The sequence below is a fragment of the Macadamia integrifolia genome, chromosome 2, assembly GCF_013358625.1.
Source record: "Macadamia integrifolia cultivar HAES 741 chromosome 2, SCU_Mint_v3, whole genome shotgun sequence".
NCBI lineage: Eukaryota > Viridiplantae > Streptophyta > Magnoliopsida > Proteales > Proteaceae > Macadamia > Macadamia integrifolia.
In genome coordinates this window covers 4468832-4484388 of record NC_056558.1, presented here as the reverse complement: position 1 = coordinate 4484388, position 15557 = coordinate 4468832, and the positions used below count along the sequence as shown (strand labels likewise).

Here is a 15557-nt window from a genome sequence, read left to right as displayed (position 1 = left end):
GAAATTCATTGTAATAAAGGATTATGAATGTCATAAAAATGCTGAAGCCAGAAGTAGCTGTCTCTACTGAACCATCAACCTGCAACCACAGCTCCAAGGGCACTCCTTCCCACCATCCGGCCACCGAACCGTAGAAAATGAAACAAGAACAAAACGAGGAACAAAATGACAACAATCCTTCAAATTCGAACCCATTAATACGAGATGATGTGATATGACCCGGTGGATACATGATGGATATGATCACTTATGCCAATAGTGATTTCGTCATTTGTGCTGACTTTGATGGTGTCTCCTACTCCTACGAGCTCAGTAAGAACCCATTAGTCTATCATGAGCTAGTTCGTGGCTAGGCCTAATGTCAAGCTCTTCAATATCATGAGCAAGGGGGGTTTTTTTTGGTGTGGTCACTTATTGGGCTCTAGTGTAGATGAATCACGATACATAGTCGTGTATGGATCCTAAAGTGATAGAATTAAAGATGGTTATGAGCTCTTGTGGTCATGACGGTATCAGATGCCTTTTGTTTCTAATTTTTGAATTTCTCTGATAGCAGTGTCATGTTCGAAGAAGTTACTTCTACGAGAATAAGAACACCAGAATTCTAGAACAAGACTTACTCTTGAGCCATTCTAGGGATTTAGAATGAGAATGCATATCAAGCAACATTTCTATCGTTTTAGAACATATTCCACAAATGCATAACCAAACACACAGCCTAAATAAGCTTTACCTTTCAGAAAAAAAAAAAAAAAAAGGGAGTTGATATAGTTGACCAAACTATGCTTGAAAAGGTGGTGGGCTATGGCAAGTTTGTCGAACTGGAATATGCATAAGAAGCATCACAGCGTTTGTATCTCTATTTTATTCATTTTTCATGAAAGAAGATTCCAAAATAATGGATCAATATCTGTCCTTAATTATTTTCAATAGAAAAAGGAATTAAAAAAAACCTGGAAATGAACAACTCTAACATAAGAGGATAATTGAAACTGTAAAGAGTAAAAACAGGGACGATGCTTCTTAATTATTCCCCTCTTACTAATCTCTTCAGTGTTCATTTGTTCTATTCAAGCTCAGTTTCATCTCAGTTGGATATTCTTTTTTAAATTCTTCTTTCCTCTGTTTTGCTTTCAAATTCTCTTCCAGAGCCAACGGAAAAAACCTTCTCTTGTTAAGGAACCCAGGAAATTTACATACAAGTTATTCATGACCTGCATTCAATGTGGGTCTAGATCTGGGCGAAAAAAACCTCATTTTTTTTTTTAATCCAAACTTCCATTTTTTTTGGGGGTGGGGGGTTGGGGTTAGACCTCTCAATCGAGCCGGGGATCTGTATAAGCCACAACCCTCATTTTCGTGCGGAATCGCTACCAAAATGCGGTTTTGAGGAATTATTTGGTCTGGGCTCCTGGTTGTTGTTCTACTTTTTGGTTTTGGTTTGAGGTAAATCCTTACGCCCATTGCTTTATTTCAGAGCTTGAACCAGAATGAACTCACGAGTTTTTGATTTACTATGAAACTTAAGCCGAATATTATTTATTTTTTGGGGGATTCTGTTGGTGTCTATCCATTGGCTCAAATGGTTTTCTGGGATGGGTATTTGAGTGATGAAGCTATGGGCACCATCGCACCGGTCGTTGTTTACTGGTTGTACGCTGGAATTTATCAGCTCTTGCCACCTTTGGACCATTACCGTTTGCATACCAGGAAAGAGGAAGAACAGAAGAACTTGGTGCCCCTGTCAAAAGTGATTAAGGGTGTTTTGCTGCAACAACTCGTTCAGGTCACCGTCGCCCAAGCACTCTTCTTGGTCAGTACCCGACCTCAGTTCAGTAATGCTGGTTTTTTTTTGTTTTTTTGTTTTTTAATTTCTTTTGTTCCTAGTCTCCAATAGCCATATGCAGCAACTTAATTTTGTTGTAAAACAGAGATCTTATTAAGTCTAGAGTTTCCTTAATATGATTAAACTTCCAAATCTAATGCAGTTCTTCTAATAGAACCTAATAGGAAGAACTACCTAAATAGGAGTGGTATTATCTGATAGAACTAACTAAATCACTAAGCATTGTGACATAGGAGTTGGTTGTTCTTTGTGGAGCTCCAGTTCCAATTTGACCTGAAATAATGACATTGTGTGGGTTTTCTTGATTATCTACTGAAATATAGGCTGCCTCTGGCTATTAGACTCTGATACGAAACTCTTAAAAGCTCATCTCTTACCTTAGTTTATGCAAATGTATGGTTTTAGTTGTGAAAACCTGTCCCTGCTTCCTTCTGGTCTGGTTATCGTGGGACTAGGAAAAGTTAAAGAAGCATGAGTTCCTCTAGAGATGGTGGCTTATGTCGAAAAGTTGCACACTTCCTTGTCCTCTTATTATGACTCTCAGTCCAATGTGATCTTAGCATCTTGGTGCCTTGGTTTCTCAAAAGTTTTTACTTCTCTAGGAGGGGAATTTGTGGTTGGCTACCCCTTGATGGTCATGGAGACCAAACTTTAAAATCTCTAACTATTAATTATACTAAAAATGAGGCTTCTAACCTGCAGGTAGTGAAGAGAAACTTTGGAGAAATCCGAATACACATATTTGGTTGCAGAATGGGAGGAAAGTCAAGGACAGATAGATCTTTGAGAAAGCACAAGCTGTGGAGCAACCCATGAGCCTCTACTGAATTAGAATCAACTCCGTGAGGAGCTTCAAATAAATAGAATTTACAGCATTTTAACATCTTATTGATGTATACATTTACTCTGCCCTTCCCAAACAATTCGAGGTGTTAGATGAAACGGTAGCGGACATGGTATCAGAGAAGGGAGGTCAAGTGTCCAAATCTTGGGAAGTGCATCGGAGGAGTTTTTCTAACATTTCTTCTCCCTCGATGTCCTGCTAAGGAAATGCAGTGTGAGCTCCACGTGCGGGGAGGGGGAGTGTTGATGTATACATTGACACTATCCTTCCCTAACAGTTTGAGCTTATAGGTGAAACAATAGTGAACACATCTCAACAGTTCGAGTTCCTTTTTCTGTTCTCCTTTTTTTTGGGGGGGGGGGGGTGTTGTAGAGTAGGTGTTAGCCAAATGAGTTACCATAGGGGATGCAAATCTATGATAGGTGTGGGTATCCAAGGATTATGCAATCAAATCCAATCATTTGGGATAACGGTATGAGAATCATCTTTGAAATCCTTGGAAAGTAATCCCTTCTTAGAAACTGAAGTCTTCATATTCCTTAATAATGTTATTTAGAGTGAATGATATGTTCATATATCCTTTGTTCCTCTCTGACCAAAGAGACCAAGCAATGGCTTGGAAAGCCTTTCCCATTGCTTTCCAAAGGACCAGCAGTCCACAAGAGAAGACAACCGGATCACTACATGGGAGATCCAAGCAAGTTCCAGAAGTGAAAAATGATGGCTTTTTTTTCCCGAGCAAATAAGCCATCAGGCAGTGAATAATTAATTAGTCTAGTTGCTACCAATCACATATATATTTGTCATAGGCTATTTAAACACAATCAACTATGGACTTCACTACTGGAAAATTTCCTGTGATAGTAGATTATGAAATCAAGTTAATGATTTCAAATTTCAAATTTGGATCTATTATCTATACAACAGATACATTCAGGGGTTGATTCTGGTCATTATTAGTGTCCCCCCCCCACCCCCCACCCCCTTCTTTCCCTCACCATCTTTGAGTTGCTACTCAGGTGATGAATTTCCAATTGTGCCAAATGTCTATCAGAAATCTAAGTCCATAAGAGGATCTACTCACTCATGGAAATGTGATAATATCTTAAAAGTCAACCAGAAAAAAACATACATTGACTTTATTGCATTGGACTGTCTGGCTTTTCTTTCAGTACTTCTAGGAAAAAATAAATATTTAGGTGAAGAAAAATGTGAAAAACAGTATAGGTGATCCCCTTATCTTCATTTGAAAGGGAGCATGTAATTTGGATATGTTGACTATCAGACTATGTGATATGATGATATTCATTATCATAGTGGTTTATGTCCGTGTCCTGCACTCTCCTGGCTACAGCCCACTACTGGGTTCTTTCTTTCTTCTCCAATAAGGTTATCGGCATTTGACAGATTTTTTGGCCATGGGACATTCGATTATGTTCTGTCATGATAGATTGTAGAATTGGGATTAGTTTTATTGCAACTCTTTGACATGGTTACTGAATCAGGTGACATGAAAGTCTTGAACCAGACCTCTTTAATGTTTAAGCTGAAGGTTCTCCTTGATAAGAGATGTGGCCTTGTAAAGTCAATGTGGTTGCATGAGCAGTAACGTGTACAGGAGGTTGAGTTTACCCATTAGGTCGGCTAGTCTCTAATCTAATTGGGATATAACAGGTAAAATAGTTTGTGTAGTCCCCTGGTAGTACTCGATCACCACTGTAGGTTAAAAATGAAACTGTGAACTAAGGATGTACTAAATTTGATTTAATCAGCATTAAATGTCATTTGATAGTGTTTCTTTGTCATCCATTTGTATCAGAACACCTATAACTGTATCAATTTATTAGGGCTAACATTTCTTGGCCCATTCATTTCCATTCCTTCATGAATATGATATATCTTAATATTACTTGTTACTATATCGATATCTATCTGTTACTGTATGTCTTCATTCCATTTTGATGAGTTTTTTTTTTTCCTAAGATGAATAGTATCTGCTATAAGATAATTTTGACGTTTTCTCTGTCTGTGATGCAGTTGACCTCAAAGTCAAGTTCATCTGGAGTTACACTTCAGCCCTCAATTCTTGTTCAAATTGTGCAGATCTTTGTTGCAATGCTGGTCATGGACACATGGCAGTACTTTGTGCATCGTTATATGCACCATAACAAGTTTCTCTACCGTACTGTTCACTCGCAGCATCATAGGCTGGTTGTCCCTTATGCCATTGGGGCCCTTTACAATCACCCGCTTGAGGGTCTCTTGCTTGACACTTTCGGAGGTGCCCTCTCATTCCTGGTAGCAGGAATGACTGCACGTACCGCTGTGATCTTTTTCTGCTTTGCTGTTATCAAAACTGTTGATGATCACTGCGGTCTTTGGCTACCTTGCAACATCTTCCATCGTGTCTTCCAGAATAACACTGCTTACCATGACATTCACCATCAACTCCAAGGTTTAAAATATAATTATTCCCAGCCATTTTTCCCTATTTGGGATAAACTTCTCGGGACCCACATGCCTTACAGTCTAAGAAGGCGGCCTGAAGGGGGCTTTGAAGCGAGGGCAGTGAAAGATTAGTGCACACCACTGACCAGTGTAACATCTCAGGATCGTCTCGGTACAACATGCACTCGCTGACTGGGGTCAAGGTTAGGAAACTCTCCCTGCTTCTGCTTCACACTCCCATTAATGGAAAAGATGAACCAAGATATGGGGACCTATGAGTATCAACTGTTATGGGGCTGAGAATTTTGGCAGAAGTTGGAGTTGGAGTTGGGAGTCAGTAACTGAAATTCAATTAGTTCATTGCTTTGCATCAGACTGTTTTTCTTGTGAAGTGTGTATGGGAGTACTTCACCAGACTACCCATGGAGTTGTACCTTTCTTTGAGCTGTTTTGTGCAGTACATTGTTCATGTTACAGATTTTGCATTTATTGTTTGATGTATTTAACGTTGGATTTGTATTTGTCGTGTCAACGGTGCATGAAATGTTATTGAGCTTTATCACTGAAAAGTCATTGAGGATTAGTGACTAATGATAATTTATTTTGTCATCATGGGACTAGTGATAATTGAATCAGAGCTTAGGTATTATCAGAACTAATCCAATCCTCTTGTCATTTGAGTGGTTTCCATGCCTGGAGATTTTCTCTTAGCGTGAGAACCCCAAATTTCTAAACGTACAGGGTTCTTGACAGCAGTTTAGCTCCCCCAACCCAATCTTTTATCATAAATAAAACCCAGTTCAATCTCCCGATTAGCCAACCAACCCACACCTGTAGTGCCTAGATTGAAAATGGGTTTGAGATCTTAGAGAGACCTGCAAGTCCTTTCTCACTAAAGTTGTTTATAGCGTGGAGGCATGGTCGCATGAGTCAGTCAGCTAAATACTTACATCCTCCCCGGTGCCCTCTCTCAATCTAATCATCAAGCCATGCTTCAAGAAGAGCATAACTGAGTTTTAAGGCTATACAAGGTGACAATCCAAGACCTGAAGATGGTAATTGTAAAGCACAGCAGCTGCAATGGCCTTCATTGGAGTGTGAGCTATCTCTAGACTAGGACAAGTTTAAGGTACAACATTGAAGGCCAGGAACTTTCTTGGATGTTCAAATCTCAGCTCCCTTCTACTTGTAATCCATCTTTCCCGCTTAAATTCCTTGCGGTCCTTTCCTTAGACCCAATCCATACTTATTGAATCAAACACTCCGAAAAATCATAGATATAAAAAATCTTTGCTTCTTCTTTCTGCAACCAATTTTGGATTCGCCTTGGATTCTGGGTTTTTAAACATGGTTTTGGAATTCAGAAGGAGAAGAAACAATGGATTGTTAAATGGTGAGAACCATCACATTTCTTCTCTGGTCTATTCTCTCTATAGAATTCTCTCCAGTTGCAGTGATAGCAAGCCAAGACATCTGAGAACAAAGCAAACCAGGCCCTCTCTTACAGAGGTAGTAAGAACTAAGAAGTGCATTCCCTACAATAGCCATCAACCACTCTTGAAAGTGTCAACGAGGAAGATCTTTGATCTAAGCTAATAAACTATTGTACTTAGAACCTGTTTATTGTATTATGATCAGTGTCGTGTCTACTATTCCCAAAATTCTTTCCTGTTTTTCAGATGCAAAAAGAGAAGAAACCCAATTCGCAAATCCAAAAAAATAAAAATACTCAACTTTGTATTGAATCCAGTAACACCAAATGACAAAGAAATCCTCCTAAGAAGAATAAGAAGAAAGCTTGAGGCATTCGCTCTGGCATTTCCGAAGGCAAACGTCGTTCCAATTGGGGACTTGGTGTTGATTAACGCAGACGGTACGAGCACAGGCATCAGTGCAAGCATCAATCTGAGATACACCACAGACGGTAACGCAGGTATCAGGACTTGGGTCCTTCGAGAATCCACCGACCTTCTTCAGCATTCTCTTCGAAGTACAGATCCTCTCGCAGACGAAGATGTCATCGGAACTCTTCTCTCTTCCGCGGGCACTATTGATCCTCTCTTCGTCAGCACGTCTTCTCTTCATCCTTATAGCTTGTCCTGCAACAACAGCTGGAATCGCAGCACCCAACAGAGACCACCATATGTCCACCATTGTTGTCGATTCCCTGAAGCTTCCTTCTCCTATATCCCAACACTTAAATTGACAACATCGATTCTCAATAACATTGAGAAACCCTAGAACAACCAAAATCCGTCTGCAAGAAATTATAGGGCTTCAATGTTTCACTGACACACTAGAAGCGAAAAAAAACCCAAAACCCTTTGCTCAAAACCAAACCATCAGACCTAAACTTAAGAGAAATTAGGGTTTAACATTTCCAAACAAACAAAAGAGAAAAAAAGGAATCGATTAATGGAAGTGATCGAAGAAACAAGGCGTACCTGAAAGGGAGAGTATCTGTGGATTCAGTGGTCTGCAAGCCAAGAGTCAACTGGCCGGCCGCTCTGAAATTATTTTTATGCTGGCAGTGGCAAGTGCTTTTCTCTTGGAAAAGAGCTAGTCACTACTCACTACTAGGGTTCAAAAACCCAGAATCAAAATCGAACCGGTCCAAAGAAAAAAAAAAACCCAAGAATCGAATCTGAATTGGCTTCAGGCTATCCGGCCGATTCTGATCTGATCTGATAAGATGGATTAGATCAAAAACTACGGAAAACAGTAGGAATCGGCCAAGAACAGTGTAGAACCCTAAAAAGCTGTAGGAGAGGCCAATTAGAATCGGAAGAATCAGGAGGATTGGTCATTAACCGGTTCAACCGATTCGATTCCACTGTTTAAATCCATGCTCCCGCCACCCCCCCCCCCCCCCGCCCGCCGCCCGGCCCCCAAAAAAGAAAAGTCTTTTGAGACAGACTAACAAGCAACAACAATCATGGCAAAGATTAGATTCTTCTTGAGACATAATATGGACCTTAACTTCCACACTTGTTATTAGCAAATCACCAATTCTTTCTATAGAGTTTCTGTCACGTGCTGAAACAAAATTCAAAACATGCCCAACAAAGTTTGCATGGAGCGGAGCAGAGTAGAGCAGAGCAGAGAAGCAGCCTGAGCAAATCCAAATCAATTCACACTGGAAAGTCCAAATCACCATATTTTAAAAGCTCAACTCTACCATCACTCTTGCATCCTGTCTTTAGAAAATACCTTACCTTGGACTAAGTTATACAACCCTATCACCAAGATAAGTTTTACAATTTCATTCTCTAAAGATACAGATCAGAATGTAGGCTGAAAATTCATATCTTGTCTATGACTAAGGAGCACACTTATTCAAGTGAAATTCTTCTATTCCCCTGCAAGCTTTGCAAAGCATCACCTTGCTCGTCAGCAACAAATGGATCAAATAAAATGTACATTTTCCTCAAGATTGAAGCTTGGACATGAAAAAATAAAATAAAAATATACATCTCATCAGTGGGGGGATACCTCTTTGATTGAGGGTCCACATACTCTTCGGCTACAGAAGTTATCTGAAATAATCTGAGTATTTAGGCTAATTAGTAAATTGTTTATAAAACACCAACTACCTGCACCGCATGGTTTTACCATATGTTTGTCAAAGGCTCAACACTCCTGCCCATAAAAGCTGCCAAAATCTGAAGCTGATTCAATTTGGCATAGTATCCCTCAAGGAGAAGAAACTCTTTACTGCAATGCTTTAAGTCAAGGATCATAATATAAAGAATAAATTTTTAGCCTGATGGTTGACAAGTGAATCTCTTCCTAGCAAAACTTCTTTCCCTCTCGATGAAGAAGAGAAAGTAACTCAACTGAATTAGCTTCACATAGCTAGAGCCATTACATTTCTGGAATAGTACCATCCTCCATCAAATTGGAGCTACTTTGTGAGGCTGTGGCCAAATAATTCCACTTTGTTTCATAACTTAGTGGTAGGATGTCCTGCTCAAAGGTGCTATTAATTATCCAGTATCAAATCCTATCAATATCAACTAGAAAAGTTGTTGTAAATTCCCATCTCCTCAGCTTTGGATCCTTCTCTCTGGTTCAGTTGTCACAGCAGGCTTCTTTGAATTCTTTATTTACAAATCGAAGAGTCCCTGATTTATATACTGTCATAAAACTGCAATCATTCATAAATATCAATCTTGATATTTTTGTTTTCCATGTTCCCATCTATATATCCATCCTTGCTCAGAGCCTCTAGGAAGGAATTTGATAACATGAGGATACTCAATTTAAAATTTCTGTAAAACCTTGGAACATGTTATTCACCCAATTTATTGGGAGGCTACTGTAATAAAGGAATAAGCATGTTCTTGAAGAATCCAGTCTCACCAATGGCTACTCTAGACCGGCGCCAGAGATTTTCACAACCATCTCAAGCAATATATTTTCATTTCTGCCAAAAATAAGTATAAGATAAAACCTACCAATAATCTCCACAGGAACAAATGCCATTTTTGAAATGGTGAAACCGAGCTCGATCCCTCACTACAATTTCACGATCATAAATCTTCGAAATGAGCTTGATTACAACATGACAATCTCCGCATATCCTAAGATTCTTATTCACTTGAATTGGGGTCCCATCATCCATAATAATCAAGCCAAAAGCTACGGCCAACTTCTCACTATGGTAAGACAATGCGTTCTCCTTCTCTTCTTCTCCGATGTCATGCAACACAAAACTAGTCTCAGGCATGTACCCGTATGACTTAATCTTAAAATTAATCTCATCCAATTTCCTATAGATCTCCCGCCAATTTGAATGGGTCTGATCACCATTAACAAACTTGTGTACCACACCTCCCACTTCTATGAAGCTGAATCCAGGTACCTTCTTTACCTCTCTACTCCTCATTGCCTCCCTGATCCTTCCCACATCATCCCATCTCTGGTGTGCAGCATAAACGTTTGATAACAACACAAAGTCACCATCACTATTTGATCCCATCTCCACAAGAGCTCGAGATGCTCGCTCTGCCATCTCAACATTCCCATAAGTCTTGGAAGCCCCAAGTAAGGTTTGCCAGAGGACAACATCTGGGACCATGGGCATGGATCTTATGATTTGATAAGCTTCTTCGAGCTGCCCTCCTCTACCAAGGAGGTCCACAAGGGTCCCATAGTGCTTAACATTGGGTGTCAACCCAGACTCCAGCAAAGAGTTAAACAATCTACGCCCATCTGCAACCAGACCTCCATGGTTGCACGCACAAAGTGCAGCAAGGTATGTGACTGCATCAGGCTCCACGTGGGTGTGATGCATCTGGGTGAACAACTGAAGCGCGTGAGACCCACGGCCATGCATCGCAAGTGCCATGATTATCGAATTCCATGACACAAGACTCCTAGCGCAGCGCATTCCATTGAAAACATCGCATGCCTTGTCAATCAACCCACACTTAGCGTACATATCGATGACTGCATTACAAACCTGCACGTTCATGTCAAGCTGCTCATCCCGCACGAACCCATGGATGGTCTCGCCCTCTCTCGAGGCGCCTAATTGCGCGCAAGCTGAAAGTGCACCAAGGACGGTAACCTCATTCGGTTTCAAGCCCTCTTCCCTCATCTGACGGAACAGAGCCAAAGCGTCACTCGGTCGATTCCCTTGCGCCATGCCAGAGATCAAGGCATTCCAAGTAGCGATATCTCTCACACACATTTCGTCGAACAGTTTCCCTGCATTGTCTAGGTCACCCGATTTGGCATATACATCTAGTAGAGTCGTCAATAACAAGACGTCGGCTTCAAAACCGAAGCGAACGAGTTGGGAGTGAATCTGCTTGGCTTCTAAAAGGGCTAACACACGTGCACAGGCTTTGAGGACGAATGAACAGGTGAGAGCATCTGGCTTATTTGGCCTGCGACACATGGCTTGGTAACATGTGAGAGCCTGCCTGGGTTCGTTGCTCTGTGCGAGACCTCGAATAATGGCATTCCAGTCGTTGGTCACCGGATTATTGACTTGCCGGAAAATCTCTCCTGCGTAGTCCAGGTTCCCGGCAACGGAGATGGCGCAGAGCTCCAGAAGCTTCGTACGAGAAGGAGAAAATTGGAAAATTCCATTGGTTATGAGGTGGGCTTGGACTTGCTTGATGTGAGCAAGCGACGTGCATTTCTGTAACAGCAGGTCGAAGTAGGCCATCAACAGAAGAAGCCTCAGGCCCTGGTAGAGAACGTGAGACACTGACAGACCTGTCTCGTGTTCTAGTGTAGAAGATGATGGCATTTTCGTAATTTTATATATTAGATGGGTTTTATTATGAACCTTGTTGTTGCCGCTGATGTGTCGAATGATCAAGTCTTTCATCTTCCGACAGGGGTCAGATTAGCGAGATTGATCAGGTTTTACTATAAGAGTTCTGATTACACGGTTCAGATTTTTCGGTGCAGTGTGTGGATGGGGACCGCATATCTACTTTGTACTTCGTACTTTGCGCGGGGCCGATAAAGAGACCTGTTGGAGGTTCTCAGTGTTTCAATTCAAAACCAGATTCGTGAGCGAACGGAGCGGAGAGCTATACAAAGAAGCTCATCCGTCACTCCGCAGCAAAGGAACTGAGAAACAGAGGACGCAGCGATCACGATTTGAGAATCGCGAAGCTTCGGACTATCAATCACCACGAGACAAGAATTTTGAGGTGAGGTTCAGATTCTTTGGAAAGAAGAGTCCTTGATTCATTCGTTCTTTACGTAAAAATACTTTGATATAAATTTCTTCCGTGGTTTCTTCAAAGAGATGAATGGATTCTATGTTTTCAGATTGATTTCTTTTTCGTTGTCTTTGTTGATACTTTTCTATCTTTCATTTTTAATTCTCATTTCTTTCTCCCTTTTAGTCTGTTCGTATAGCTTCAAGAATCAAGAGTTTCTGTTGTGGTTTAATTTCCGTTTATTGTGTCTGGTTTGTGCGAGTTGTTCTTTTCGTCCGAAAATTTAGCTAGCTTCTTCCGCTACGAGATATCATCGGAAGGGATTTCTTCATCTTTTTCCTTTCCATGGTTATATCATTTAGTTCTATTGCATAAGGAGAGAGATTCCTGAGGTATTGATATTTTTTGCCTTTTTCTTCATTTTTTGCCCGAAGATTTCAATTTATAATACATCGAATCGGCTCATTTTATCTTCAGCTCTGCTTCTGTTTTTTTTTTGGAAGTTCTAGTTCTGGAAAAATCTGTTTCATGATTCCAGTGTTAGACATTATATGAGAGGTATCCCTGTGTCTGATTCCTAAAATAACCTCCAATGTGAATATTGAGAATTAACCCCACAGATCTAGGGGTGGTTAGGTAATTTCGAGAATACCATATCGTCACACTGTCCAGCCGTCCAGGCACGCAAGGCAGTTGGAAACGATGAAGCCATTTTTCTTTTCTTTTTGGGGGTGATGGCGGGAATCACAGAGACATTAAAAGAAAATTTTCCGTTTTCAACAAACCGCCAAGAAATTGAGATTTTCGATAATTTATTTGAATTTGAGATCCTTTTAACACCTATTTAATTGCCTATTTTCGTCTCCTGTTTTAGGAGCTGAAGAAGCATAAAGACTATATAGATGGAACGGATTGAAGGATTTTACGAGAACTATTCAAAGGTAACTGGCAGTTTTCCCTCTATCAATCTACAAAACGATCACCAATTACTTCTCAACAGATCCCGCTATGGCTTAACGTCGTTCGCGAGCTCTCCTCTTGATTCTCGAACTCCCGATCCTCTCGAGATGGAATCTGCACTGATGCATTACCCTCTCGCGGCAGCAGCTGCGGCAGCCATCGTTCCTTCTCCTATCGACGCGTTCTCACCTCCTGTCATTGATTCGAGCAAGTTCCATCCGCGACTGATGCAAAAGTACCACCACAGCCCCAACTTCTCCTCTCGTAGCTCTTCGCAGTCTCCTCTACCTCTGTCGATAATAGACAACCTGGAGACCCCGCCGTCGAGGTCCCCTCCTTTGTTTACTACACCTGTGAAAGTCGAAGAGGACGTACTGGTGATGGATGGGATTCTTGTTGGATCGGTGCCGGGAGGACGTTCAAGGTCGGGTTCAGATTCTGGCTCCTTATCTCCGGGAAACAGCCTCTATAAGACGGATATTTGCCGGACATGGGAGGAAACGGGGAGTTGTCGCTACGGCACCAAATGCCAGGTGAGTGATCGTCCCGTATTCTCTTCTTCTCTGCAAGTAATTTTGGTTTCCCTATCTCCTCTCTCATGTAAATTACAATACATGTGTTTGCCACCTTGTTTGCAAATTTGTACGAGCAGAGGTTGTGGTCTGAATCAGTTGTGATTAAGAACTGAAGAACACCCCGTTCTCCTCTTTACTTTGGAAACTGGGTCTACTTGAATTATTCCCAGATGGAGAGGATTTAAATCCTCTTACATATCTTAGGGAGTTTTGAGGGAAGTAGAGAAATTCAATCCTTCTTTAGGAAGTAAAGACCGAGACAGAGGATTAATATGGCAAAATATAGAAGCAGCGATTTAAAACCGCATCCACATTCAGAGTCTTTTGATATACATGGTAAGCTAGCGAGCGTTGTGCCTTGGGTTTCCTAGTTGGAAACCAATTATTTTATTTATGGTATATATATGCAATGGAGTGTTACCTAATATAGATTTGACTTGCTTTCCAAGTTAATAAGAAGTCGCTTCCTCTCCTTCCTTCGATATTTTATAGGCCACTGTTATACTCGATGATTTTTCAATTATTATTTCTTTTGTTCATCCAGAAGCTAATACAACTGATGGATTCAGATACTTTGATGATGGGTGCCCTAAAGAATTCCAGTCAGGTGGTTGTCAGTTGTCGTGGAATGCCGACATCTCTATTTTCTTCTTTCCCCGTCTAGAAAGGACTTTCATTTGAGACTAGAACACTCGGTCTTGCTTGATAAATTGAAAGAGGGTTGATTTTGAAGACGCTGAATCCTTTTTGAGTTGTATAATTTTTTCAAAGTTCTGTCTATTCCATACTCGCAAGATTGGGGACTTCAATGAGGGGCTAAGAAATTGTAGTTCTCAAGGGGGCAAAGTAGTTTCTGAATTATCATCTGGTAGTATTTTTCCTTTTTCTAATGGCGATATGTTTCCTTGCAGTTCGCTCATGGAAAAGAGGAACTGCGTCCCGGCCGTCACATAAACAAGAACAGCAAATCCGAAGTACGCACGGCTCCTTTTTCGTTATCTTCCCCCTCCCCCTCCCCCTCCCCCTTTCCCTTTTTTTTTCTTCAGGAAAACAGAGGCTTTAAAATTATATGGGAAACTCTAGTTATGTTAGGTCTCTGAACTATTTTCTTTGTTTCTGATTCCGTGCTAACGTGTGTTTTGATCACGGGCAGCAATCCAAATCTTGGAGCACAGGCTCATCAAGCACGAAAAACCGCCTCCCTCGCCATGTCACGGCATCGGTAGCGTCTGCGTCACCACCACTGGGGATGAAGAAATCAACGGTGAAAATCAAACAGGAGGAAGAGAATGAGAAGACAACTGCTGTAGATTGGTCACCAGCAGATGACGGCATCGAGATTCAAATCCCTTCTTCTTCCAAGAAGGAACCTGTATCCAGGGAAACAGTTGACTCGTACATTCGCGGAGTTCTGTATGGCCCTTCGAGTAGGAGAAGACTGCCCGCTTTTGCTGAAATCTGCCCAGAGTAGACATCGTTAGCTTCTTCCCATGAACGGTTTTCTTTTTCTGATTTTACCCCCTTTTGATTAGTCCCCTTTGAAAAAAATAGGAAACAATACCGACACCTACAAAACCTTTTTGGGTTTTACAGGGGTTGCTGTTTTTCTGAAACTTTCAGCAACCCGCAGTTCAATTTGTTTTGACGCCGGGTAACAGAATTTTTCCTTTTTCATAGTTTAGCAAGAAAGAATAGTTGGACAGGATCCACTTAAAAAAAAAAAAAAAAAACAATTCTTTGTTTGTTTGTCTTTTTTGCATGGCACACACAATCATTCATTTCTGGTGATTGTTGATGATGTGGTATAACGGAGGTGTCTAGTTCAATTCTTTTCACCACTAATCTGTTACATGAGTTAAGTGTGATTACCTATTTTTTTAGGGTTTACTCTTAAACCTTAATCATAAAACTCAAACAGATTCGAGGATTCTTCATTAAAAAAAGAAAGAAAGAAATACTATGAAATCCATAAGCAAAAAAGTTTGAGTGTTTAAAAATCAGAATCTGATCGATCGAAATCTGCTTTCGGATCCTAATTGACTATGATTTATCCAGATTTTAGAAATTCTGATTTGGCCAATCCATGATCCTGATTTTGATAACATTGACTATAACACCCCATTAAATTCAATATTATCCAGTTAATTTAGATCAAAGATCCATCCCAACTTCTTTTTTTTTACCATAAAAAATTTAAG

General features: G+C 40.7%; 4 protein-coding genes across 7 annotated transcripts; 2 read left to right on the top strand and 2 right to left on the bottom strand.

Moving 5' to 3' along the window:
• Positions 1–761: 761 nt before the first annotated feature.
• Positions 762–5747, top strand: LOC122071858 (very-long-chain aldehyde decarbonylase GL1-9-like). 2 transcript variants are annotated; one of them, XM_042636304.1, is made up of 3 exons: positions 762–1446; positions 1617–1813; positions 4728–5747. In XM_042636304.1, the coding sequence occupies exons 2-3, from the start codon at positions 1619–1621 to the stop codon at positions 5268–5270; spliced, it is 738 nt and encodes a 245-aa protein (XP_042492238.1). In that variant the 5' UTR covers positions 762–1446; positions 1617–1618; the 3' UTR covers positions 5271–5747. The 2 variants fall into 2 exon arrangements, with proteins under 2 accessions (XP_042492238.1, XP_042492237.1); XM_042636303.1 differs by having other exon boundaries at positions 762–1813.
• Positions 5748–6847: 1100 nt separating this feature from the next.
• On the bottom strand, positions 6848–7742 carry LOC122071859 (uncharacterized protein At5g64816-like). Of its 2 annotated transcripts, none has more exons than XM_042636305.1 (2): positions 7583–7742; positions 6848–7395 (listed from the first exon to the last, which is right to left on the bottom strand). In XM_042636305.1, exon 2 carries the CDS (start codon positions 7290–7292, stop codon positions 6915–6917), a length of 378 nt encoding a protein of 125 aa, XP_042492239.1. In that variant the 5' UTR covers positions 7293–7395; positions 7583–7742; the 3' UTR covers positions 6848–6914. The 2 variants fall into 2 exon arrangements, with proteins under 2 accessions (XP_042492239.1, XP_042492240.1); XM_042636306.1 differs by having other exon boundaries at positions 6848–7375; positions 7583–7730.
• A 526-nt stretch (positions 7743–8268) lies between these two features.
• On the bottom strand, positions 8269–11363 carry LOC122088525 (pentatricopeptide repeat-containing protein At1g34160). Its single transcript, XM_042657823.1, has one exon. The coding sequence runs from the start codon at positions 11314–11316 to the stop codon at positions 9592–9594; it is 1725 nt and encodes a 574-aa protein (XP_042513757.1). The 5' UTR covers positions 11317–11363; the 3' UTR covers positions 8269–9591.
• LOC122088535 (mRNA decay activator protein ZFP36L2-B-like) lies at positions 11215–15105 on the top strand. Of its 2 annotated transcripts, none has more exons than XM_042657834.1 (4): positions 11215–11812; positions 12699–13317; positions 14271–14333; positions 14513–15105. In XM_042657834.1, exons 2-4 carry the CDS (start codon positions 12727–12729, stop codon positions 14828–14830), a joined length of 972 nt encoding a protein of 323 aa, XP_042513768.1. In that variant the 5' UTR covers positions 11215–11812; positions 12699–12726; the 3' UTR covers positions 14831–15105. The 2 variants fall into 2 exon arrangements, with proteins under 2 accessions (XP_042513768.1, XP_042513775.1); XM_042657841.1 differs by lacking the exon at positions 11215–11812 and having other exon boundaries at positions 12693–12765; positions 12825–13317.
• The last annotated feature ends 452 nt before the right edge of the window (positions 15106–15557 follow it).

Bases quoted from the DNA above. Each gene is read 5' to 3' on its own strand.
- LOC122071858 (XM_042636303.1), top strand. From the start codon at position 1,517: ATGAAACTTAAGCCGAATATTATTTATTTTTTGGGGGATTCTGTTGGT. The intron at 1,814-4,727 runs GTCAGTACCCGA...TCTGTGATGCAG, and splicing joins TCGCCCAAGCACTCTTCTTG to TTGACCTCAAAGTCAAGTTC.
- LOC122071859 (XM_042636305.1), bottom strand. From the start codon at position 7,292: ATGGTGGACATATGGTGGTCTCTGTTGGGTGCTGCGATTCCAGCTGTT.
- LOC122088525 (XM_042657823.1), bottom strand. From the start codon at position 11,316: ATGGCCTACTTCGACCTGCTGTTACAGAAATGCACGTCGCTTGCTCAC.
- LOC122088535 (XM_042657834.1), top strand. From the start codon at position 12,727: ATGGAACGGATTGAAGGATTTTACGAGAACTATTCAAAGGTAACTGGC. The intron at 13,318-14,270 runs GTGAGTGATCGT...GTTTCCTTGCAG, and splicing joins GCTACGGCACCAAATGCCAG to TTCGCTCATGGAAAAGAGGA. The intron at 14,334-14,512 runs GTACGCACGGCT...GATCACGGGCAG, and splicing joins ACAAGAACAGCAAATCCGAA to CAATCCAAATCTTGGAGCAC.